We start from the raw sequence: 24,657 nt of genomic DNA on the forward strand, positions 1-24,657 counted from the left end.
ACATACACACTATAAAGCACATAAATATTTAGGAAAAATTACAGCTCTAGGCATATAAACTAACATATGAGTAAGAACTTATTGATAATTTTATACATATAGAACACATTTTTCAACTAGGGGCAATGCTACTCTAGCTAGCAAAGAAAAAAGCAAAAAATAGTTTTGTATAATGCCCTCATTGATTGAAAAAGTAGATATTACAGCCTTACAAGTGGACTGCTTGAAAGTGAACATGGCTTGGCAAAGGTCAGTATTCTGCTGTTGGTTATTACGTTGAGAAATCCCCCCTAAGGAGGGAGCCACCCTACTCTGAAACAGAGAAATGCTTCTGGGACTCTTCTGAGCTTGAAAGGCTGATTATGAGGGACCCAAATCACCTCAGTGAAACTGAACAAGGATAATTGTAAAGTTTAATCATGGATTCCAAGAACAAATATACAAAAAGACATGAGGGGAAGGCAGGAGGGAGAGAAAGGATGTGATTTAGCCAAACTTATGACTCACTAAACCAACAGCAAGACAGAGCTAAGAAAAGCCCCAGACCTCAGGCCATATTGATAAAATCTTCTGCACAAGGAAGGTGACAGTCCCAATCCTCTCTGAGCTGGTAAGAGTATATTCCCTTTCAGATACTGCACTATGAAAAGGAACTAAAAACACAGGATTCAAGTAGAGGGAAACTACCATGTTGATGAGGGTGAAGGAAGGGTGCAGTTGCTGGAGTGTTTTTAAGACTAGAAAAGAAATCAAGATTTCACACATGTGAAAGGCTATTATAAGAACTTCGAAGATTTGTTCTACAGTAATCCAGAGGCATCGGAGCCCACATAAAACAAGGGCAGCTTGAACTCAAAAGGCCCTGAGATGTTCCAAAGAAGTTGGAGAGGAAGAGACACATAGGAGTATATTATCACTAGGGTGAACTCTGGTGTGAAAGAGAAGTATCGAGTAGAGACTTAAAAACTTCATTTATGCCCTCGTCGGTGTGGCTCAGTTGGTTGGGCATCATTCCCTGTATCGAAAGGCTGTGGACTCACTGGTAGAGGGCGTGCAGGAGGCAGCTGATCAATGTTTCACTCTCACATTGATGTTTCTCTCTCTCCCTCTCCTTTCCCCTCTCTCTAAAAATCAATAAGGTCTTTAAAACAAACAAATAAATAAATAAATAAATAAATAAAACTTTATTTATACTGAGAATCTAATAATCTTAATATTGCCTTGACTTCTCTCACAAACCCAGGCCCTACAGAGAAAATGACACCTCTTTAATCTATTCTACTTGCTCTACCCCTGCAGTTTCAACCTGCAGGTTGATGAGAAACATGATTACAGATATTGGGAAAACTCCTAGGGTACTGAATTAGGAGTCAGGAGACTTGGGTATTAGTCTTTACACTATTAACCAGTGTTTTACTCTGGATGCATACTTAAGACTCTATAAAACTCAGATCTTTATAAAATGAGGGAGCTGTATTAGGGTATTTCCACCTATATAAGTCTTGAATTTCTGAGCTGAGGTGCACTAGTATCTTCTCTGTTAAATCTCACTGAATTTACAATAAAAAATTAAGGTGATAATGTCCACATTTCTAAAACTAACAGTCAAGTAATACTTGAATGATTCCTAACAAACTCCATCCTACTTAAAAACTTCAATAAAAAGAATATTTTATTTGTGTTTTAATTGTTAACTTGATTAAAAAAAAAAAGGGTGGGGGTAAACACCATAAAACAGAAACAGGATTAATAGGTGTTATGAGGATTAGATAAGTATATTTATGTAGTATAGCACAAACATTTTTAAAAATTACTTGTTTCCTCTGGTTGTAGAGTAGGAACTGCTTTGTACTAAACACAATGTAGAAAAGTTAAAATAAAAAGAGCTCAGATTAATTGGGAAGTTCATTTTAAGTGCTGTGGAGGAAAAGAAAAGCAGGTTCTATGGAAAGTAACTTCACTGGGTGATCTGATCATAAATTCCTAATTAGGCAGGTCATGGTGGGTAGTCACACACTAGGCCTAAAACTCTTGAGAAAAAGGGAAAGGTTTTAAGCCAGCCTTATCCATTGTTCTTGTACATCTAGGTAAACATACCTTTGAAACACCATAAGTCATACCCCTGGAAGGGGGTATTAAACCTCAACAGAGCATATCATTTTGTTAACCTGTAATCCAATCTCTACTTTGCTTTTGCCAATCTTGCTACATGTACTTTCCTCCTTAATTTCAAATGCATAAAAGCTGCTGCAAAATTGTTATCCTTAGGAGCATTTGAGATCTTGCTCCCTGGTATATATCATCAGTTTGGCTCAAATATACTCTTATGACAATTCTCTACAGGTTTTGACACTTCTGACATTAACAGTGCGAATCCTTTTTGGAATGGTTAACACTAGAAAGACTGAAATTTAGTATATACCTATATTGCCCAAAAGCAGTCAAAATGACTGCATTGTGAAAGAATAATATCGGAGCACTCTTCACTTATGTTCCTATAACTTTTCCAATAACTCACTTCTATTCGACATTTCTTTCATGAATTTAGGGCGCAAAAGAAATAAAATAAACAACTTATTAGAACAAGTATCACTGCATAAAGATTCGAATAACAAGTACTAGTTTAGCTTATTGAGCAACTGCAACTTATCAAGTATCGACAATTTATCATGTACTTGTATGTTATCATGTGACGGTAATCGAAAAAAAATGAAAACTGTTATTTCAATACAGAGCCGAACTGGTCATATAAGAAATTTACTCAATTCAATAATAAGAGTCTAAAATTTCCCAAGCAGTCAAAATGACTGCTTTTGGGCAATATAGGTATAACACATATATATATACCGGAAATGAAGGAGGGGGAGGTAACTACAATTATTAATAAACGCATTTATATGTTGTACAAAAAGTCACAAAATTCTAAGACATTGTGTCCTTATATACATAATTGTTTTTCTAATTGAAATTAAAAAGCAGTCAAAATGACTTCCTTGGGCAATCTAGTGTTAATGGCTTACTTACCAGAAAAGAGACATTCAAATACTATGGAGTTCAAGACCTATGAGATAAGTTGTTTTTAAAATGAATTTATATTAAAACTTTGCATAACTATAGGATTTTCTAAGCATCTAGAATTTTACCTTCAAAGGCAAATCCAAATAATATAATCAATGAGTCAGTCGGCAAATATTGAAAATTCATTTGGGAGTTCAAGTTAAGTATCAAAAATGAAATTTGTAAAAATTATACATCCAATAAACCAAGGTGACCTAGAGTACATTTTAGTCCCCCCCACCACCTTTAATAGCCACTAGCACCACTGAGCTTCTATCAGATCTCCTGATAGGTGGCAATGAGGGAATTCAACAGCCAATCCATGTCTTCTATGGGGCTACAATCTGGGAACTTTTCTTGATCATGTGCCCTACACAATGAATGGAGCAAAAATAAAATGGCTTTTATATTTGCTCTCACCGACCTCATCTTTCCAGATTCTGTTTTTGCAACACATCCTTACATAATCAAAAAGTGAAATAAAGTTTTCAAAAAACCTTTCTAGAAGTTCCAATTTGCTGCCCCCCCGCCCCGACCAGTCACTCAATCTGTGATAAATCCAAAAAAAAGCAAGTTCCAGCAATGATCTCTTTGTAGAAGACAAAGATGTCTCCTTTGGAAAGAAAATGAATATCTTTTGAGTCCTATTCAATATATCTCATTTCTCCAGTTTCATCACAAATGGGTAGAAGGTTATCATTCAAGGTCTTACTCTTAACCCTTTGTTTTAGGGATTAAAATTCTAAATGTACCGAGGATGGAACTGAGGATCTGAGGAAGAAAAAAAAAATTTCGAAATATAAGCCTTGAAAGCACTGTAAATAGTCTAAAACTGCCAAAAGAATGCATAAGTAACATTTTGAAAACCTATATATATTTGGAAAAGGCTTTATTTCAAATCTGCTTTGCATCAAAGTAGTAGCCTCCTCTCTACCTGGTGTTCGTTATTATTAAGTAAACAGTAACACTTAGGCCAGCTGTGCATTAAGAGAACACTTATTACCACAGCCCTCAAGTACTCCCAATATAAATGTCACAGACCAGATGCAGTTGTGAGCATATGTTCAAGTAGTGAAATTCTGCACACACATTCACAGAGAATGTTACACTATTCTCTAGGGATTAAAAAAAGCTTGAGGGATCCCCTTTAGCACAGCGTTCTAAACACCATGCCTGCTGCTGCTGGGAAGCAGCTGTAGTGCTGCAAGAAAAAGACTAGACTGAAAGATCTGATTCCAGGCTCAGCTCCGCTACTTACCAGTTGTGTGACCTTCAGAAATTCCAATTCTTTAAAAGACACTATCTACCTCATAAATAGAGGACTATTAAGGATTAAATTAAATAAAAAATAGGAAAATGTTATATAAATTGTAGGTATTGCTTCAGTTTATACAAATACCTCCAGTTTACACACAAATTACTTGGCAAATCCCCTTGTGGCTTTGAAAGCCATCTTCTACTATGCTATTCGCCCTCCAGCCACAGACAATCATGCTTTCCCAGATACAGCTCTCCTCTTCTCATGTTATCTGATTTGTCCTCTGATCCTCATTCACTTAAAACATACTCATCCTTCAAGGTCAAAGGTCATCTAAAGGAAACAGGCTAAATCCTTATAGAATACTAGAGGCTCAGTGCACGAAATTTGTGCATGGGTCGGGTCCCTAGGCCTGGCTAGCGATCAGGGCTGATTGGGGCCTTCCTTCCCCTGCTGCCAGCCAGGGCCTTCCTTTGTTCCACGCCACCCCCTGGTGGTCAGCAAGTGGTTGGACTCTGGGTCGGTCAAACTCCCGAGGGGACAATTTGCATATTAGCCTTTTATTATATAGGATGTCACAGCTCTGTGCTGATCTCCTAAAGTGCTTGTCTTATATTTTGGTAGTGACTCAGATCTCACAGCATTGATAGATCTGATGGTCAAGTCCCGGGAGGGGAAACACCACCTTTTATTTACCTTCCTTTCCCCTTATGCTTAGAATCTGAGATTTAATACCAGCTTTGCAACTAAGTAGTAAACTCAGCCTCTTCAGATGTGTAAAGGAGATGGCTGAGCTAAAATTACTTTTCTATAGGTTAGCACAAAATCAGAAAGAGTAAGCCCTGGCTGGGTAGCTCAGTTGGTTAGAGTGTTATTTGGATACACCACGGTTGCAAGTTTGATCACTTGTCAGAGCACATACAAAAATCAACCAAATAGATGGAACAAGAAGTTGATGTCTCTCCCTCTCTCTCTCTCTCTCCTTCCCTTCCTTTCTCTCTCTCTCAAATCAATTTAAAAAAACAAACAAAATCAGAGAAAGAATTAAAACTCTATATCCATGTTTCAGAATCCTTAGAATTTTCATATTGGATAATACTTACATAATAGCTTTTACTGAATTCTTACTTTGAAAAAATTTTACTACCATATAAATGATAATAAAGCCAAGAATAAGCCCTAAAATTATTAACTGATAATTCTATTTTGGGGGATTTTCAATTATTGAAATAATTAATATTCCAGAGTTTGTTCCCCAATTTATTGATTTCATAAAAACAGAGGCGTACATAACAACTTGCTATATTTATATGAATAGCTTCTTTTTAGCTTGGTGCCAACGGCTGTACCGGCAGTAGCAAACCAATCCAATCTTATACTATCTCCATTATCTGACTCAGCAAGCTAGCAGGGTTACAAAGGAGCAGGTTCTTTACCTGTCTGAGTCTCTTCAGGAACAGAAACTCTATCTTAATACATTCACAGTAGTCCCAGCATCTAACTCTGCCCTGCAAATAGATGGCATTCAGCAATGTTTACTGAATTAACACCCCTGAATTCCACTCTCTAGACACTGTGACCTTACTGTATGTTCTGGAAGAAAAGATGCCCAGTAAATTTCATGTCTTCAGTTCCATCACAAATGGGTGGTAGATTATCACTTAAAGTCTCACACTTTACAACAGATATTAGTGGTAAAATAGACTTAAAAGCATAGATTTTCATGTCTATTCTCAAAATCATATATCAGCATATCTCAAGTAACAACTTATTAAAAAAACAAGCTATATGCCAATAAGCAATCTATGGTAGCTTTCTTATGACTCAGAGAAGGAAGTTCCTGGATCTTCATTGCTTCAAGAACATAAAGATGAACTTACCATCATCTAAAGTGATGTCCTGTAGACCAATTGTTGAAAAGTTAGGTTCTTGCTCTTCAGGTTCAGGTTTAATGTTCACAGTTGCCTTATCAGATGGAAATGAAGTTGGATCACACAAATTGTGACATATTAAGGATGAAGGTGCAGAAAGACCTCCCTGGCCTGTACTCTGTGCTTGAGTTGAATGTTGTCCAGAACGCATTCTAGTAGCTAGAGTTGGTGATGAGGTGGTTCCTGAGCTAGGAGGTTGGTAAGGCATAGGCTGGAGCTGAGGAGACGGTGGTCCAGAAAGTGGTGAACTGGCCAAGGGATGAGAAGCTGCTGGGGAAACTGCTGTAGCAGACCCTAATTGTGAAGAACCATATGTGATGGACTGTAACTGAGGGGAAGGCTGACCTGTGACCTGGTCAGTCACTGGAGAAGAAAGAGATCTTTGTCCTGTGTTTGAACAATGGTATTCCATTGACTGTAGATGAGGCAGGGTCTGCACAGAATGAGGTGTATGGGCTAAGAGATGTCCTGTTGAGCGTGAATTTGAAGAATGAAAAGGTATGGATGATGATGGTTGGCAGCCAAGATTTATTAAACTAGGAAGAGCTGCATCTTGCTGAAACAAAACAGGAACAAATTCTTGACTAGAGGCAGCATTAATAGGAAGACAAGTTGGTCCATTATACACAACATTAGTTTGCATAGGCTGATAGGAAGACCCCACTGGAGGTGTTGGTGTGACTTGAAAAGGCTGGTGCATGACTGAAGAAGGTATCATATGCTGTTCTTTACCAGCACTCTCATCCCTACACTGCAACTGTGGCAGATGAGATGAGGTTACCATTGATGCATATGTTTGCTGGATGGGACAAACCAAGCTTCTCTGTGCTGACAGTACACTGTCACAAGGATGTCCTGTATCTGAGGAAGGCCTCTGGGTCTGGGCAGGATGAGGCACAGGCAATGATGGAACCGAAGACAAGTCAATTTCTTCTCTATGTTCTTGCTTCATCAAAACTGGGGGGGAGGGCGGAGAATTAAAGTAAATATTATTACAATACAAAAAAATTTTATGAAAGGGCTTCATTCTAGGCTACACAACTATAGTGTAAATCCAAGCCACAAACTGAAAACTCAATTGCCTGCAACAATGGAGGGAGAATGCAAAAAAACACACCTATAAAATGCCTTCAGGGAAGGCAGATAATATATGTGAAGTCAGCAAGTATAAGACAACAGGGAGTAAGTAGTTCTTGCTCTAAAAGTACTCAAGTTAAAAGAAAAAAAACGACAAAGTCCAAGCTTTTAAGCACTGCAGTCTACTGTTTTACCAATGAAGATTTCACTTCACCATCCCATCAAGCAAAGCAGAGGCTACGAATACCAGCTATTATCCCTTACCACATCAAAAGAAGTAACAGAGTCATGATTTAGGATGAGTCCACCTGATGAAAGGACTACTTAAAGTAGGATTCAATGTATTCTGCTTATTTTGTTTAATATGTATATCAAAACAGAAAAGAACCACCAGCTAATTTTTTGTGTCAAGACAATGGGTTTCATTATGTCTCTTGGCAAGCATATGGTTCACTTTTCTAGAAATTATCTACTTTAGCTTCCTATTGAAGTGCTATAACTCATTTAAAAATAACTTTTCTGAATTCACATCTCATTCGTCCTTTTAAGTTTGTACTACTTATTAACATAATTAAAAATTTCATGATCTTCACAAAATAGAAGTACAACTGGCCCTTGGACAACACAGGTTTGAACTGTGCAGGTCTACTTATACATGGATTTTTTTCAAAAAATACCTGTGCTGTTTTTGATCTGTGGTTGGAAGTCCATGGATGTAGAGGGCCAACTGTATTTCATTTTACATTAAATGAAAATAAATATGAGACCCAAAGCAAGGTCAAATCTCATCTGGCCATTTACCAAACCCTTACCAAGTACAAGTCTCTTCACATAAGCATGGCCTCAGTCTGCATTAGTGAATTAAGACAGCCCTGATATCTTTTATTGTAGAAGAGGTAATTAATGAAACACTTGTTTGGGGGTGCATTTAAGTTCTACACTTTAGCCTGGCTTCCTAGCAGAATAGCATGGGCTCATCATTCATCCACTTTAGCCTCTAACTCTGGCAACTGGTGAGCCAACAAACCCAAGGATAGAGAGAAAAGTATATCCCGTTATCCTCTTGTTGCTTCTGCTATAATGCTTTTATTCCTAACCCAGGCCTCCATCCAGTTTCTGATTCTTTTTTTTTTTTTTACTCTTTTTTTTTAATTTTTATTATTATTATTATTAGTTAAGGTATTACAAATGTGTCCTCATCCTCCCCAAGTTTCTGATTCTTGTTGAAGTGTTCTAAGTATGGTTCATTGTGTCTACTGGCTCCTGACCTCTCTAATGTCCTTTTTAAAAATATTTTAGTTGATTTTAGAAAGGAAGTGAAGGGGAAAGAGAAACATGAGTGATGAGAGAGAATCATTGATTAGCTGCCGCCTGAACGTACCACACTGGGGATCAAGCGCGCAACCCCGGCATGTGCCCTGACCAGGAATCGAACCGACATTCAACCACTGAGCCACACCGGTTCATAGTTCGACACTCAACCACTAAGCCATGCCGGACGAGCTCTAATGTCTTTTTTTTTTTTTTTTTTTTTAATATATTTTATTGATTTTTTAACAGAGAGGAAGGGAGAGAGATAGAGAGTTAGAAACATCGATCAGCTGCCTCCTGCACACCCCCCATTGGGGATGTGCCCGCAACCAAGGTACATGCCCTTGACCGGACTCGAACCTGGGACTCTTCAGTCCGCAGGCCGATGCTCTATCCACTGAGCCAAACCGGTTACGGCTCTAATGTCTTAATGTACTTATTTTTCTTCTGACTTTGGCAGAACTAGAACTTTCTCCCTGGACCACTGGATTTTCCCCCCCCTTTCTATTTCAACTCCTACTCTGATCCCAGGAAAGCCACAGTAAATTCTATATCCAGAGTTACAGTTCTATATAAGGAGAAAGAATGTCCCAGAAAGCCTCCTCTCACCCCTTAATTCTGAATGAGCAGGTGGGGCCCTTGGTTATATAAGCAGTTGATTATCATGCACTAAAAAGGAGACAGAGGGATTAAAAACTACAGTATAACATCCATCTTTTTGCCTGGTCCAATCCGTATTTCTATGTTCCTGACTCATATCTTGGTATCCAGACTGAGAACTGCTTTGCTAAATCAAGTGTACTTCCACTCTGCCAAATCAAGTATCATTCTTTGGCCAATAAGAGATTCAGACTCCAACCTGACCAAAACAAAGTCCTCATTGCTGGTGTATGGTACTTTATTCTTGTTTGGAGGGAAATACTGTTTTAGAGACCTTACAATATGTAGAATGAGTTGAGTTTTAGAAACAGATTAACTCTAGTTTTTGTGTTGTATATGCTCCTTCTGAAATTTAGAATGTTGATGGAAGGATCCAGAAGAAAAAATAAATCGCTGGTTTTGTGGTTTTCAAAGTATGAGGAAGCCTCATGAACTTCTTCAAGTGGTAGATGTGGAAGAGTAGGATCCAAAGAGTAGAAACTCTCTGGATTTCCTCTTCCAGTACAAGCAGAGCACCTAAGCTTGCTTTCATCCTTTTTAAAAAAATATATATTGGCCTTTTGAATAACAATTTATTTGAATAAAATATTTTTTAAAATTTGAAAACCATTGCTTTGGTCTTTAATCCTCATTTTATGGAGAAGTTAATCAGTGGGTACAGTCTGTGGCAGAACTGAGACCTGATGTAAGGCAAATTTTTTCTTCTAAATCAAACAACCAGAAACCAAAAGTTGGTCTGTCCAGTCAACTACTTAGAACACAATAAATTTTCCCACCAGCAAAATATTATACACGAGAGTCTGGCTCTAATGCTTCCCCTTAAGGCCCATTATTCTAAAACCAGAGCTCAGATGATACCTCCAGTACAAATAACTTCTGCTATGCTTCAGAAGGAGATACATTCCCCTCAACATCTTGAGGGATGCTGGGGAGGCGTGGGGCTCCCACATCAGAAGTTCTGAAGAGTACTCGCCGAAACCGGTTTGGCTCAGTGGATAGAGCGTCGGCCTGCGGACTGAAGGGTCCCAGGTTCGATTCTGGCCAAGGGCATGTACCTGGGTTGCTGGCACATCCCCAGTAGGAGATGTGCAGGAGGCAGCTGATCGATGTTTCTCTTTCATCGATGTTTTTAACTCTCTATCCCTCTACCTTCCTCTCTGTAAAAAATCAATAAAATATATATATTTTTTTTTTTTAAAAAAAGAAGTTCTGAAGAGCTAGAGGCTGGGAAGCAGTTCAGGCAACACCATCAGGGAAGAGCTCTGTGCTCTGTTAACTATCTTCATTTAATGAAGTAAACTAATTGTGGGACAAATAATGCTAAATATCATTTCTAATTTTAAAAAACAATTAAAAGCCATTTGCAATTAATGATTATTTCTCCACTGCATATTGACATTGGTCAGATTCCTATTGCTAAGGGGTTGCCAAAAGGTAACAAATTGACAAATCATTAGTAGAAAACAAGCAGCTTATGAATATCTAAAATGTTTATAGTAAAATTCTAATAGAAATTATTTGCAACAAACATAAAGGCTAAAATCTTAACAAAGAATTCATACAAATAAGACAAACAAAATATCTATGACATAAAGAGACGGTCATACACTAGAATATGAAGAAGCTAGTAAAATTATGTAGAACTCTATCCATTGTTGGGGAAAATAAAAATGCCCATGCTACAAAATTAGTATATATGGGATTGTTCCATTTCTATTCTTAAAAAGTTGTGTCTACATATGGATCAAAAGGATCTATAAGGACCGAATGATAGTTTCAGATGGAAGAGAATTTGGGTGTTTTAAAATATTTTTTCAACTTGTATTTTTTTAAAAATTCACAGTAATGTATTTGTTTTTCTTTTTAATTTTATTCAAAATGTTATTTTTAAAAAAAGTCAATGCTACAGAGAAAAAAAACAGCAATTAACCAGAATAAGGACTGTCCAAACACTCCTGTGTATCCTTTCTTCCTTGTTAGTGTGCTACCTGATTTGTATTCTGTCAACCGTAAGGCCAGTGATGACAGCTGGGGCCCAATGCAGTATTCTCTCTGCACTCTGAGAGCCCCATTGATTTCCATTCTCATATGGAATGCCGGTTAGGACACTGCCTTTGTATTGTCCTCCTAGTTCACAAGCTAATAATGTAAATGCATTATATTCTCCTTTATGTTTACCATTCAATTAGTACCACTATGATGGTAGTAATCAAATCCTCTAATCTGCTGACACTATTGCTTCCCCCTCCCCCAATCCCAAAAGTCCTCTCCCTTCTTGTTCAAGTTAGACTTTACAGTCCCCAATCCCAACAGCATTGATTACTCTTGGACTATATGTCTTGAGTTGTTGTCTTTACAACTGTATCAAACTTTTCCACACTCTTCAAAGTGCCAAGTCACCACACTCCCTTCTCTCACAACAGGAAATAAAAGAAAAATTAGATGCAATCATATGTAAAGCCCTAAACTCTCCACACTATATCAACAAACCTTCCTAATGCGTCCATTTTCTTTACCTTCCCTCCTATCCTTTCCATCTAAGGCCCATTCCAACATCTGTGTTTTAAATCTTATCTCCTCCCAACTTTCTCAGAAACTTGATATTCTTTTATCATTATTAATGCTCTCTCTGTACATTCAACACTCTACCTATTTGAATCACTTTTTTAACATTGGGCCCCTCCCATATAAATCTCACTCTCCACAGTTAGTAATTTGAAAAAAAAAAAAAAATGGTTACTAACATCTTATAGAGACAAAAGAAATATGGGTAAAATAATTTTATTTTTAACTTTTTAATTTGTTGAGTATATATGACATTTAACTGTGTAAGTTTAAGGTATACAACATGTTACCTTGATACATTTATAAATTGTAGAAAAAATGATTTTTGAAACATAAATTTTACCATGTGACCATCACCCCCACCCCCTTAATACTCAAGTCTTGCAGTACTAAGGGCACAAGGGGAATTCACACGTATTCACAAACACCTGCCCTTCCTGTAGTACTGGTGATTTTGGTAGCTTTTGAAAAACAGACTTCAAATCTATATTCAAACTTCTAATTTCCTTATAAAAATGACTATAAAATAGCAATTGATATCACATCTAATATTTAAGGTCAACACAAGTTTTAGAGATTAGACATATGTTGGGATTTTTATTGATTATAAACCACCCTCCCCTGAACATCCTAATATAGAATTCACTGGATAACTTTTTCTTCATTATGAAAGAAAGATCTGTAGCAACCCATCACAACTCCTCTTACCTGGTGTGTAAGTAAAACGTTGAGACTGGCTTTTTTTCCTCTTGCCATTGCAAAGATAAAAGTGCACCTGCACTGCAGCTGTAACTGCTGGGTTATGATATGGAGGAACTTCAAGGACAATGTGAGCCTAAGGAGCATGGAGAGCAATATTGTGTTACCTTCAGAACTAAAAATGAAATGCACCTGCTAAACTCAGCAACACTCCTGAGTGTTATCTACCCAGGCCCTTCCACCACAGATCATTCTGCATCAGCTGATCAGGTCTGGAGATTTATTCTATGGATACTTCACTTTAAAGAGACAAGCTCTTTAAAGTAAACCATTATAGGAAAAATTGTTTTTCACGGACTCAGTTTGGTTTCTAGTTGTAGCAGAAATAAAAAGTCTTACATACTGTGCAGTGAAATACTTTGTTCTACTGAATATTACATGTTACTATACATCTTAACTGGAAGCCTGTTCTGTTTTTTTTGTTTTGTAAACTTCATCTGAGGATACGTTTTATTGATTTTTAGAGAGAGAGGGAGAGAGAAACATTGATGTAAGAGAAACTTTGATGTGAGAGAAACATGGATGGTTGCCTCCTGTACTAGTATGTGCCTTGACTGGGGATTGAACCTGCAACCTAGAGATGTGCTCTGACCAGGAATTGAACCTGCAGCCTTTTGGTGTACAGGATGATGCTCCAACCAACTGAGTTGCCCGACTAAGACCTATTCTATTTTTTTCTTGTTTATTTGTTAATCCTCACCTGAGGATATTTTTTCCACTGATTTTTAGAGAGAGAGGTAGAAAGGAGGGGTGGAGGGAGGGAGGGGGGAGAGAGAGAGAAAGATCGATGATGAGAGAGACGCATCAAGGTGAGAGAGACACATGAAATGGTTGCCTCCTGCATGTGCCCCAATTGGGGCTAGGGATCGAACCTGAAACCTAGGTAGGTGCCCCTGACCAAAAATCAAACCTGTGACCCTTCAGCGTTTGGACCAACACTCTAACCATTGGCCAACACTGGCCAGGGCCCATTCTGGTTTTTAATCAAGTTTATTATTTCCCAAGTTATATTATAGTTTAGTTTTCTTATTTAAATTTTATATTCAAAATGTTTTAAATTGGCAATACACAAAACTTATATCCCTATAAAAAAGAATTTTACACAAGCAGAGTGAAACCTTTGGCTCCAAACCAATTGCTATCCTTAACCTAATTTCTCGAAGGTCTTTGGAGAGAGAGCACTGTGAGAAGTGGTATTCTCTATCCCAGAGAAGATTCTGTCTCTACTCCAACCAGGAAGGAACCACAGCTATGTGTTGAATCTTGAATGTCTTGATGCCGAGGAGTTGGGAATAGTGTGCTAAATACACAAACCCAATGAGGGCTTGTCTTCCTCCTAAATTTTGCCCACCATACATAGTCTTTACTGAATTTGTTTTATTTCTTACTAATACTGAATTCAGAGAAATAAATCAATGTAACTTCACTAACAAACTTCTAATAATTTTTCATTTCTAATTTTACTTTTCCTATACACAAAAAAGGGGAAGACACCAATTCTCTTTCCTGAACTTTAACTTTAATATCAGAAAGTATCTAGCTCAGACCTAAATTTCTAAATATTTACTTTTCTATTACTTAACAGATAAAAGACTTCTCATTTATACCATAAGCAGCATTATCCAATTTTCTCATTAAGCTTCTAAAATATTTCTAAAGAAATAAGGTAAATTTCTTACCCCTTGACATTTTTCCCTGATTATTTTCCCTTCTACCTCCCATTGAGGTCGTCCATCTGTTGAAAGAAACAATTTACAGTTAAAAGTAATTCAAGTCACAAAGCATATAATAAACAAAATCTAATGTATTTACTATCACAAATTTATTGGCAAAGGGAATCTGCTTCTCACTAACTTCCATTATGAATATAAAATGTGTACCTATGGGAAGAAAGATCTTGGGCTTCCTGAGTTAGCAGGCTGCAGAGAGTTTATTCTACTCAGTGATATCTGAAAATCCTGTGAGAGCATCTTCACCAAGAGGTGGCCAACTTCTGCATGTATGCCTTAACTAACGGAAAATTCACTCTCACCAAGTAACCCATTTCATCTTTGGATAATAAATCTTTGCTGCTGAAAAGCTCTTTGTGATAGATTAAATCTATCTCTACAATATCCAACCCAACCCAACCAATCTTGAGTGCTTCTCTGTGAGACAAGATTTCAGATGTTTAAAAGTAGCTATGTTTGCCTGTGTCTCTTCTCCTGGTTAGCATCCTTAATTCTGCATCTATCCCTTATACAACAGTTCAGCTTTTTGATCACTCTTCTTTGAACATTCCTCCAATGTGACCAGCTCCCTCCAAATGCACAGGCCCAGGACTGAATAGTCCAAGGGAGAAATGACCCAGCACTGTAGACAGTAACAAGGCTCTTGCCAACCTTATGTAGAGAGAGTAAGTTTTCTGAGGCAGCTGCACCATGTTCTCTTACACTTACTGAGTGGTCAGCAAGTATCCCTCAATCTGCCACATTTCCTATTGCCAAGCTCAAGCTCCCACACTGCACGTACATATCTGGGGTTCTTCCCCAACCTTTGTTACATTAATTTCTCCCTACCAGACATCATTTCCTTAGATCGCTTGGCTTGTCAAGATCTTTTTAGGTACTGATGGTCTTCTAAAATAGGTTTCTATACTTTCCAGATTTATGTCACCTGAAGATGTGGCCAGCATATTTTCTGTCCTTTCATCAGAAGTGACTTGTTCACCTGGGGAGAGCCCCACCTACTACTAGTGCTCTCACTCCAATCTGATGAACAGCTGTTCTAAAGCATTCTTCTTATGTCATGGGCATTTACTCAGTGACTAACCTATACAAATAGATTCATATTCAGCATGACTTCATCTGGTCTATGAAGATATTAGGAGAGACTTAATCAAATGCCTTCCAGATTGTGACTATCATTTTCCAGTCCAGTAACTAGGTAATGGCTATCTTTGTGCACAAGAGACACTATAGACAAATCCTACGCCTACTTAAAATTATAGCTCAGTTCAGCTATCATTTGCTGGGTCCCTGTGCCAGGTACTTTGGGTTATTGAGACAATGGAGATAGGATACCCTGTCTTCAGTCTGTGGATAAAAGGCAAATACAAATAGTTCACTATAAGAAAATGTGGTGGTTACACTAATATAAATGCATTCTGGAAGTACCAAGGTCAGAGTCCTTATCCTAGACTTGGGGTGGAAATATGGGACAAGAAAGGCTTCCTGAAGAGCTCTTGAATTAAGGTTTAAATATAAGGTGGAATTCAGATGATGTGTGTGTGTGTGGCAGGGGGGGGGGGGTGGTGAAGAGGAGGGTAGTCTAGGCCAAAGAGAGAGCCTGAGCAAAAGCTAGGTGACAAGAAACCACAAGATATAGGGAACCATAAGCAGTTGTATTGGTGGAGTACAAAGTCTAAGGCAAGGAGCAGTAAGAAATGAAGCTAGAAAGATCGGCAACAGATTGTGGCCTGCATGCCACATTAGGAGCCTAAAAAATGAAGAGATCACATAAGGTGCTTTCAGAACGGGAGTTACATGTTCACAACTGCAATCTCAGTTAACTGCCACCATGTAACATGATTCAATTTAAATCAAAACCTCTTGCCCAGCCAGAGTGACTCAGTTAGTTGAGCATCATCCTGTGCACCGAAAGGTTGCTGGTTTGATTTCCAGTCAAGGCACATACAAGAAACAACCAATGAATGCATAAATAAGTGGAACAGCAAATCAATGTCTCTCTCTCTCTCTAAAAATAAATAAATAAAAATCCTATATAGTAAGAGAGGAATATGCTAATTAACCATTACACCCTGAGGCGTAATGACCAAGGGTGTCATGACCAGATCATGGAGACCAGATCATGGATCAGCAGGAGGGTGGGCTGCGGAGAGCTATAGGAGGGGGCAGGGCAGCAAGCTATGAGGGGGCGAGGGAGGAGGGGGGAGGGAAGAGGGGGGCGGGGGTAGCTACAGGAGGGCAGCAGCGACCTACTGGCTACAAGCAGGTGGCAGAGAGCTACAGGAGAGGGCTGGACAACAAGCTATGAGGGGGGGCGGGGAGAGCTACAGGAGGGCGGGGTAGCGGGCAGAGAGCTACAGGAGGGTGGCAGCAACCTACTGGCGCACGAATTCGTGTGCAGGGCTACTAGTAAAGATATAATCATGTAAGTATACATAAAATTCACCCTTTTAAAATATACAATCCAGAGGTTTTTTATATTCACAAAGCTCTACAACCATCACCTCTAATTTTAGAAACCCCATGCCCATTAGTCACTCCCCACTGACACCTCCCTCCAACCTCTTACAACCACTAATCTACTTTCCAGTCTATAAATTGCTTATTCTGGATATTCTGTGCTGGCTTCTTTCACTTAGCACAATATTTTCAAGGTTCATCAATGGTGTAGCATGAATCAGTACTTTATTCTTTTTAATGGCTGAATAATATTCCATCATTGTATGAATATACCACAGGTTTATCCATTTGTAAGTTGATGAGCACTTGGGTTGTTTCCATTTTTTGGCTATTATGAATAATGCTGCTATAAGCATTTATGTCCAAATTTCTGTGTGACATATGCTTTCAATTCTCTTGAGTATATATATATATATAACTAGGAGTAAAACTACTGGGGCATTCTTCTACTTTTGAAACATCCTTAAAGAAAAACTTAACATTTATATGAAAATTTAATAAACATTTGATTTACAATAAAATCTGCATAAAATGATACCTGTAGCTTTAAAAAAACTATTTTGTGTTTAATGTCAGTGAAACATATGAGTAATTCATTTCACCCTTTTGCCTCTCAGTCTGAGGTCAATCAACTCAAATCTTATATTATTTACCTTGTCCTTTTTCAAGAAAAATGATTTTCGATTCTGGAAGAAAATTAGATCCAGTCACAATCATTTCATGACCTCCATTTACAGAACAACTGTTGATACTGTACTTCTCAATATGAGGAAGTTCCTGAGCAGACCGCTGGGCTGTTTTAAGAGTTGAGAAGAAGCAAAATATTAGTTTACAATTTTTCATACATAAATGTCAAATTCAAGCAAAAAATGAAAATAGAGAGAAGCAAGCCCTGGGCTCTTATAACTCAAGACAATGGTAGCAATATCCACCAAAAAAACCCACAAACCTACATTATTTAGAAAGCAAAATAGATTCATTAGGTTTATGTGATTTCTAAATGACTTTCTAAAATTCCAACTTTATAGAAACCAACTCATAGAGAAATTAATGCCTACAACTTCATATGACTTCAATACATTCATCTCATCCAACTTTTCTCTTTTTAGCTTGTTTTTAATACATTTCTTCCCTATAACTATTAAAATAGATAAATCTAATATAATTATAAAAGACAAATTAAATCCAAAGATGTGTATTTATGTTGCACAATTAAAAAAAGACATGTTTTGCCCTCGCCAGTTTAGCTCAGTGGATAGAGCATCGGCCTGTAGACTGAAAGGTCCCGGGTTCGATTCCGGTCAAGGGCACCTGCCCGAGTTGAAGGAGGCAGCCAATCAATGATTCTCTCTCATCATTTATGTTTCTATCTCTCTTTCTCCCTCTCCCTTCCTTTCTGAAATCAATAAAAATATATTAAAAAAAAAAAAGAGGACATGTTTCTAAAAGACAAACACCAAGTAGCCCTTTCATCAAGAAAATATCTAGATCATCGAGACATGAATTCCAATTTGGACAATCTTCTCAATAACTAAATAACTGAGGCATACATGAAGTACACATTTTAATAGTGAATTTAAAAAAATGAATGTAAATGTTTCTATAATGCAGTAACACTTTCCATTCTCAGGGAAAATGAACAAGTTTTTCATAATGCCTTAGAATTATTTATTTATTTATCTTTATTGTTGAAAGTATTATGTATGTCCCTCTTTCCCCCCATTGACCCTCTACACCCCCCCGACCCCCCACCCTCACCACCCCAATGTCTGTGTCCATGGGTTATGCATATATGAATACAAGATCTTTGGTTGATTACCTCCCACCCATCCACCCTCCTCCGCCTTCCCTCCAAGGCTCTGTTCCATGCTTCCATGTTTCTGGATCCACTCTGTTCATCAGTTTGTTAATTAGATTCTCTATGAGTGAGATCATGTGATAAAATCATTATTTAAATTAACAACTTTATTTATAAACAATGACCTTGGTGCCACCTTTCTCTGATACTGATTAATTCCAAGTAGCTATATTTTCTGAAGGTCCTATTTTTGGCCCCTCCCTCCCTTCACTTCAAGCTATAGATTATACATCTTTTGATTGCTTAGGTTCTCTAAAGATTTCTTCTTGCCAAATGCCTACATAACTTTGGTTTCTTTCTGGATTAAAGCAAACAACAAAAAAAGTGGATTACACTCTCTTCTTCACACTTGGAAAACAGATCTACTTTTAGTCCTAGCTACTGGTGGCTTTGAGGGTCAACTGTGTTTTGTTTAACTAGAGTAACATTTTAAAGAAATTTAAACTTGAAATCCTTTAGGAAGCAGGCATTCCCAGTTCACTCTGGCTTACATCTCCTAATACCAAGCCACAAAAGGTTATGCAAATTGGGAACCCTGCTCCATTCAACGAATGTTAAAATATATTCTTTCATAGGGGATGGGTCTGGGATTTAGGATTAACTACCACTTGGGAAGCATCAACCTAGATCTCAGAAAATACTTATGTCCCTACTTAAGTTCCAAATAGCTCACAGAGAAGAGGTATGAAAACAAGCACTGACTGGCCGAGGGACTGGACTAATTAAAATTTTGGACATTTATGGTAGAAATTGGCCATCATAGGTACATTCAAAGTTGTTAACGATGAAAGTGAAGTATCTCTTTCCCCACTGAGTGTCTGGGTGAGGTCCTTATGATATCTCAAGAAAAAGAATTTTCTGAGACTTGCACAGAAGGATGAGTGATTTTTATTTGTGTGAAATTATATCCTTGGGTTTTCAAAGCCCCATTTCCCACCCTAGCCGGTTTGTCTCAGTGGATAGAGCGTCGGCCTCCCGGGTTCCATTCCGGTCAAGGGCACATCCCTTGGTTGCAGGCTCCTTCCCAGCCCCGGCCCTGGTTGGGGCTTGTGCAGGAGGCAACCAATCGATGTGTTTCTCTCACATCGATCTATGTTTCTCTCTCCCTTTCTCTCTGTCTTCCACTCTCCCTAAAAAAAAAAAAAAATCAATGGAAAAATATCCTCAGGCAAGGATTAACTAACTAACTAAATAAATAAATAGATAAAATCTGTCATTGTGTTGGGAATCTAGTTATTAGAAGGGAGTTAAAAAAAGAAAGAAAAAACAAATACAAGAAAACCCACAAAGTCCCATTTCCCTCAATCCAGTCCTAGATGATGTGCAGTTTGGGATTTGGTAGAGCTAAAAGCAAAGCCTGTGTCCAAAGTTTCCTTTCCATGTTGGAATTGGGTCGGGCACAGCGCCAGGCTAGTTGCAATCCATTGTGTGGGGTTCACATGGCCGTGAGCTTTGAGGGCAAATTCAGGGGAGCCAAGAGTGCATGCCCCCAATAACAACGTTCCCAGGAGTCCCAAAAACGCAAGAGCTCAAACTCCTTTGTTTAGGGAGTTAAATATCTTAAATCTTCCCTTGCTCGCAGTGGCCAATGACCAGTTCCCAGGTGTGACTGATAGGTAAGTACCTTTCTTATTTCACCCAGATTTTATTGGGCAGGCCTCTATTCTTCCCCTGTCCAGTTCCTCCTCCAATGATCTGCAGGGAACAGACTGGTGGCACCCTAGGGAGTGTTAACATGCAACTTCCTAGCAGAACTGCATAAATGATATATTTGGCCTTCCTTTTGCTCCTTTCTAGTTATTCATAACTAGGTTAAATTACAATGGTATCAAAAGTAACAAAAATTTTTATCGTCATAATAAAAAATTCTACACGTTAAAAATTGTATTTTTGAATATTTAGCAATATGAAAAAATGCCCATTATAAGTGAAAATATCAAAACAAGTTATAAAACTGTATCAGGTAAGCCCAACTAAAAATATTATATATAGTCCTGGCCTGCGGAATGAGGGTCCTGGGTTTGATTCTGGTCAGGGGCACATGCCTGGGTTGCTGGCTCTATCCCCAGTGTGAGGTGTACAGTTGGCAGCCGATCAGTGATTCTCTCTCATCATTGATATTTCTGACTCTCTCCCTCTCCCTTCCTCTCTGAAATCAATAAAAGTATATTTAAATAAATAAATAAAAATATTGTATATATGTACAAGGTATAAACAAAAAAAGAAAACCCCAAAAATAGTTAATAGCGACTATCTTGGGCAAGTGATATTACAAAAGATTTTAACACTACTCTTTGTATTATTCTACATTTTCTATATTCTCAACAATAATCATATATTAATTTAATAAACTAGAATAAAAATAGAAAATTTCAGAGGAACTTGCATCTCAAAAACTCAAACTACCCTAGAACTTATTTAAACTGTTTTACTAAATATATGTGCTTATATGGGCACAGAATATTATGGCAGGATAATAAAAAAGCTGGCAATGATAGTTGCTTTTATGAAGAACTAGTTGACTTAGAAATTTGCTTTTCACTCTATATTCTTTTATTCTTTCTGAATGTTATACCATGTACTTGTATTTTCTATTAAAAATTAATACAAGAATTACTTTTACAGTGATTTCTATTACCATGGATTTATTCAGTGATTCCCACAGTCAATAGGGAAATGATAAAGTATTACTCCAATTCAGCAAATGGAGGTACAAAAAGGTAATTAAGTAGATGTAATCCCAAATTAAGATGTGGTTAACAGAAATAAAATGGTATAACTGAAAGAGTATTAAGAAAACTTGTGCTCTAGGGACAGCTCTGTCACCTATAAACAAATAACCTTGGATGAGTAGTTGAGATACTTGTGCCTGTTTCCTCCTACACAAAAGTAAGACATGAAATTAAAACACTTCTAAGACTATGCCAGAAAGGTCTATACAGCAGTCTCAATATTTCAGTGCTACTAGCTAACCTGCCAGAGGTCCCCAGTTCTTTGGGGCTTGAGTAGATACCATGTTTTAGGGCCTTATTTCATATCTTGTCTTTATAAATCAGAGGGAAAAGCATTTACTTTCTCAATTTGATATTGTAATTAAATTTATGGTAAAAAAAAAATACCCACAAGAAACAAAATCCTGTCAGTTCTTATTTAGCTGAGGTGTCAGCTCACAGAGACAGGCATCTTCCAACATAAAGGCTGACATTTTAATTAAACAAAGATGGCCAAGTAATACTTAGTATCAGAATCATAGCTTCATGATTTGTCCTCAGGTGTCATCAAGCCCAACTGCCTCATTTATAGATAAGAAAACTGTGGTCAAGCCCTGGCTGGGTAGGTCAGTTGATTAGAGCATCGTCCAGATACTCCAAGGTTGTGGGTTTGATCCCCAGTCAGGGCATATAAGAGAATCAACCAATGACTGCATAAATAAGTAGAACAACAAATCGATCTCTCTCTCCTACTCCCTTCCTCATTCTCTAAAAATCAATCAATAAAAAATTTTTTTAAAACAGGAAATTGTAGTCAAGAGAATTTATCTATGGTCACACAACTACCTAGGGTCAAATTATAACATGAAATCATTTTCTAACTTCAAGATCATTACTCCTCCCCTAACCATGTAGCTTATTTTCATAAGAAGATCACATCAGCTATCCAGACTCTGTGCCTCAGTTTACACTTTTTATCCAAACATCACATTATAAGCAAAACAGAAAATGACCTATTGTAAACAAAATTTTAAACATCATCACAAAGCTCACTTACAGCACTCAACAGGTATAGAAGCTGTCTGCAGAGAAAGGACTTTTCCATTGGGCTGTGGGATGTGTACACGAAACACAAGTCGTACTCTAGTATTCTTTCTGCCAATATCAGTTTCTCCTTTTCGAAGTTCTATATCTGAATTGCGGAGTTTCAAAATACCTGCACAGTCAATACTAGGGAGAAAAAATAGAAAAATTTTACTTGCTGACTGATAATTAGTGGTTCTAAACAACTCAACTAGATAGCCATTATTAATTTGGCAGGGAATAACTATCACTACCTAAAATAAAAAATGTTTGAAAAAGGTAAAGGGATTAAGCAAAAAACAAAACAAAACACCCTCATAGACACAGACAATAGTATGATGATTATGAGAGGGAAAGGTGGGTTAGAAGAGGTAGAAGAGGGTAAAGGAGAGATAAATGGAAATTTTTAAAAAATGTTTTTGTATGACAAAATGTAATAGTAAGTATAATAGATTGTCTGTAAATATGGCTGTCAATAATTCCTTCCCATTCCTGTACTTGCATGCCCTCCTCCTAGAGTTCCTATGTCTCCTGTCCTTGAGAGCTGGCCTTACAGAATGTGGCCAAGTGATGCCAAATAAGTTATAAGCCTAGCACTTAAGAAGCCTTATAACTTCCTCTTGGAGCCCTAAGCCACCATGATGAAGTCCAGATAGCAGGACAGAATGGCCAAGATAATCTTTATTCCAGTCATCTTGGATGTTCCAAACCCAGCTGAGTTAGTTACCAGCTGGATTCAGGTGCATGAGTGATCCTAGCCAACACCATATGAATGAACTGGCTGAGTGTAGACAACCCAAAGAATGATGAAAAAAATAATTATTATGTCCTGGCTGGTGTGCTTAGTGGTTAGAGCAGTGGTTCTCAACCTGTGGGTCGTGACCCCTTTGGCGGTCAAACAACCCTTTCACAGGGGTCGCCTAAGACCATCCTGCATATCAGATATTTACATTACGATTCATAACAGTAGCAACATTACAGTTATGAAGTAGAAATGAAAATAATCTTATGGTTGGGTCACAACACGAGGAACTGTATTTAAAGGGCCAGAAGGTTGAGAATGGTTAGTGTTGGCCTATGCAGGTTCAATTCCCGCCCCCAGTCAGGGCGCATACGGGAGGCAACCAGTAGATATATCTCCCTCCCCCTACCCACTTCAACTCTCTCTGAAAAGCAATGGAAAAAATATCCTCATGTGAGGATCACAAAAATAAATAAATAAATAAATAAATAAATAAATAAATAAATAAAGTTACTACTTAAAGCCATTAAATTTGGGGGGTGGTTTGTTTTACAGAACTAGGTAAGTGAAACACAAAATAAAAAGACTTTTTACTCCTATATATGTAATTATACCAGAAAAGATTCACTTGTCAGACAACAAATCTCATTAACAGCATAGATTTTTATAGTGATACCAGAGGCATGGTGCACAGATTTGTGCACATTGAAAGGAAATTAATTAGAAGAAATATTTTAATATCACTATTCGTCCTTTCTTTATAATAGAAATGTCAACCAAATTCACAATCGACAATGCCAGATTGAAACACACGTGTGCGATTGGTGCCAGCAAGAGCTTTCTATGTATTGCGCATTCGCAAATCAACTTAGCCTTTTATATATGTAGAATAAACTTGCTTAATTAGACCTGCTTTCTGATGTAGCTGAACTTTTTCCAGCCCAGTGAAGCACCCCAACTTCTCTTTCAGGTAATTATCAGCAACACAGCAGTAAATATCAACAGGAAGCAGATTATTGTAGATCACACAGGGAGAACAAAGGGTAAAATATTTAACTACAGCAGTGTTTGACTATATTCTCCACAGTGAGAAAACCTGAAGTCATTTTCAAGGTCCACCATTTCTTTCTTCTTTTCAGTTGGGTCAAGTTTCTAAGCTTTCTAAATCTCCATTTTCCGGCTAATGAAAAGAAAATAGGATTCCACCAAGTCTCCTTTCTACCTACTCCAGGATTTCTGTGTGGATCAAATGAGATGAGGCACAGGAAAACGCATCACAGACATTTGGTTAAAGTGTAAAATGTTTCCACCTGGCCTATAAAGCAAGTTGTGTTCCTGGGCTGAAGAAACTCCAAGGAGGCTAGTCGTCACTAGGGAGAGAAAGCTGGGCGTTGCTACATGACGTAATTACCCGGTGCCCACAGTGACCGTTTCTGGGCTGGGCTGGGCTGTGGACTG

The 24,657-nt window shown here is 37.8% G+C and overlaps 1 protein-coding gene across 6 annotated transcripts in view; it reads right to left on the bottom strand.

The window, feature by feature from the left end:
• The window catches only part of NFATC3 (nuclear factor of activated T cells 3), a 100,230-nt gene that overhangs the window by 21,098 nt on the left and 54,475 nt on the right, over positions 1 to 24,657 (bottom strand). For 3 of the 6 annotated variants that reach the window (XM_059667665.1, XM_059667664.1, XM_059667668.1), the window contains exons 5-9: positions 22,432 to 22,604; positions 17,459 to 17,599; positions 14,298 to 14,353; positions 12,568 to 12,694; positions 6,196 to 7,203 (exon numbers count right to left, since the gene is read on the bottom strand). In XM_059667665.1, the coding sequence (XP_059523648.1) occupies positions 6,196 to 7,203; positions 12,568 to 12,694; positions 14,298 to 14,353; positions 17,459 to 17,599; positions 22,432 to 22,604 (1,505 nt within the window). Of the gene's footprint in view, positions 1 to 6,195; positions 7,204 to 12,567; positions 12,695 to 14,297; positions 14,354 to 17,458; positions 17,600 to 22,431; positions 22,605 to 24,657 lie in introns of those variants that run through there. The other 3 variants (XM_059667666.1, XM_059667667.1, XR_009448895.1) reach the window with 3 other exon arrangements.

Source organism: Myotis daubentonii, chromosome 15, assembly GCF_963259705.1.
Source record: "Myotis daubentonii chromosome 15, mMyoDau2.1, whole genome shotgun sequence".
NCBI lineage: Eukaryota > Metazoa > Chordata > Mammalia > Chiroptera > Vespertilionidae > Myotis > Myotis daubentonii.